Source organism: Branchiostoma floridae, chromosome 17 (genome assembly GCF_000003815.2).
Source record: "Branchiostoma floridae strain S238N-H82 chromosome 17, Bfl_VNyyK, whole genome shotgun sequence".
Classification (NCBI taxonomy): domain Eukaryota; kingdom Metazoa; phylum Chordata; class Leptocardii; order Amphioxiformes; family Branchiostomatidae; genus Branchiostoma; species Branchiostoma floridae.
Window position 1 is genome coordinate 1,538,632 of NC_049995.1, and position 2,594 is coordinate 1,541,225.

Genomic DNA, 2,594 nt, shown 5'->3' on the forward strand with positions numbered 1-2,594 from the left:
CTATATATTAAGTCATTTTCATCTCATCAAAAGTCTCCTTTTGGTCATTCAGCAGTCTGCTGCTCCACTGTCACACCTTACTACGCATTAGCTGTCGTAAAAACAATCTGTAGAAGATGATAATCTATAGAGATGATACTTAAATTTCATCCTACTATCATAACTAAAAGTGTTTCGACAATTCCTTGTTTATCATCATGCCCTGCAAACATAAACATTGTTGATGGCTGCACTTAACATGATTTTCAAACAATTTCCTATTCTTGAACATTATCTTTTTTATCTTTACATCCTAGTTTGTAAAAAAAACTGAATTTTTCTCCTTTCAGACTGACTTATTAAGTTCCTGACTATGTACACAGAGGTTTGTGTTCCATCTTATATTCTTTTTTCATTGTGTCATTATAAAGAAAGTAGACTAATTTAATCTGAGTGTATATGTTTCTTTTTAATCATTTTTGTAATTTCTTTTTTAAGATTACATTGTTGTACATCCTTCACTTCAATAAGACATGTACATTTAGACAGGAGATAATCAGACTTGTTCATATCTTTGAATCACTTACTCCATCCTGATCATGTAGAAGTCTATAACCTAGTTAGTAATACATATTTCAATCCCTACATGGATTAAACTTACTTATTTTACTTTGCTTTGGTCGAACTCCCACTCGAACCAAGGATGCTCGAACCAAACTTGATTTTGGGCCAATTGGACTAATAATTGTATATTTTTTGCGCCCATGTCCTTGTAATAAAACCAAATGACCTGAAAACGTTTATGAAGGTTAGACATCCAGGTAAACAATATTCAAATACAATTCAATCTCTACAACTGGATAAAAACGGATATTTACTTCCGGACGTCTGGAGTGACATCCATCACTCTTCCTCAGCATAAAAGGAATGAACTAGTCAGAACAATTCAATACCAGTGCAGCTAACATGAAAAACTGGTTTAACCACTAAGTCGTTAGGATCATATGCAAAAGGTTACACAAATGTAAATAATGTTAGCATAGTTCCTATGGTCAGACAATGTTCTGACTAGTTCATTCCTTTTATGCTGAAGAAGAGTGATGGATGTCACTCGAAACATCCGGAAGTAAATATCCGTTTTTATCCAGTTGTAGAGATTGAATTGTATTTGAACAAATGACCTGAAATTTGGTATGAAAGTGTGTAGGACATGTACCCACAGTGCTTTTTTTTCACTTCATGGCACACATAAAATTGTTGAATTTGAATTTTTTTGCATTTTTGCTCCTATGCCTTTGTATAACAACCAGATGACCTATGATTTGGTATGAGGATGCGTACGGTATGTGTCTACAGAACTTTATTCACACTTATGGTGTACATCACTTTAAAGTTGATTTTTTGCCCAAAATGTATATTATGGCTTCCTGTGTCATGAACAACCAACTGATCTGGAATTTGGTATTGGGGTAGCTTTAGCACTAGGAATCTTATGGAAAATGGGTCACGTAGACCAGTCTATTTTGCATAGATAGGGGTGTTCTGGAAAAGTCCATTGTTGTATTGAAGGGGACAACTTTTCTTAAAAGCCATTTTGGAGTGGAAAGATGCTCTGGGATAGGTCAATTTCTGAAAAAGCTGATATGGGAAAGTACATTTTTGCATGGGGATGAGGATGGATTGAAATGTGCTGTAGTTGCTCAAGAACAAATGTCAGCCTTTCTATTTTCCCTTTTTATTACTATATTTATTAATTTATTCCTTTTCCATTATTCTGTAATGACCATGCATTTGTAGGATGATCATACAGTACTAATTACCCATGATACCCTTCATGGTAAGACCTTACCTGAATGTTATTCTGTAACTTTTAGTTACTTCAATAATTACTTTACAAGTACAGTAAGTAGTAGAATACACTGTGAATCTACTATTGGACATTTTATTTGTGAAATAATGTAACGTTACATGTACATTTATACTCATCTGTGCAGTACATCCTACAAATGTGTGGACATTACAAATTGGAAACCATTGTTAAGTCAAACACTTTTAACTTATTTACACAAAGTGCCCATAGTAAACTTTCAACTGTGATATGCAGGAACAAAGCTAACTTAAAGTTTCTTACCTTTCACGCAAGTAGATCAGCAGACCTGCATGGGTGATACCTTTCCATTCTAACCAGTTCTAACTCAGTATATATCAATGATAACAACAGATTTTGATGCATGGAAACAACATGAAGAGTCTGCATGACCAAATCCACCCAGAGATTCTCCCATCAGAGTTTGGTGGGCAGAAGCCGCCATACAACGTGCAGAGGTGGGGGCGGCTGCTACTGGGGGAGGACTTTGAGCTGAACATAACAGATGATGCTTGTGATCTCAAGGACCACCATTCAACAAGAAAAGACACAATGAAAAGGTAAAATTTAGTTTCAACCCCCATGGTTATAAGATTGAATGACACTTACACTGACACTACATCTACATGTACTATCCTTTTCCCTGTTGCTGAATGAAGTCTTCACTAACAACAAAAACCCTTCCCTTTCCTCTGTATGACATTCTGGATTACCCAGTGGGCCCTTTCTCAAGTGCTGAATAACATTC

The 2,594-nt window shown here is 35.5% G+C and overlaps 1 protein-coding gene across 3 annotated transcripts in view; it reads left to right on the plus strand.

Annotated features, from left to right (window-relative positions):
* LOC118404492 (clavesin-2-like) overlaps positions 1 to 2,594 on the plus strand; it is a 15,357-nt gene that overhangs the window by 9,934 nt on the left and 2,829 nt on the right. For 2 of the 3 annotated variants that reach the window (XM_035803592.1, XM_035803594.1), the window contains exon 6: positions 2,201 to 2,406. In XM_035803592.1, the coding sequence (XP_035659485.1) occupies positions 2,201 to 2,406 (206 nt within the window). Of the gene's footprint in view, positions 1 to 329; positions 365 to 2,200; positions 2,407 to 2,594 lie in introns of those variants that run through there. The other variant, XM_035803595.1, reaches the window with a different exon arrangement.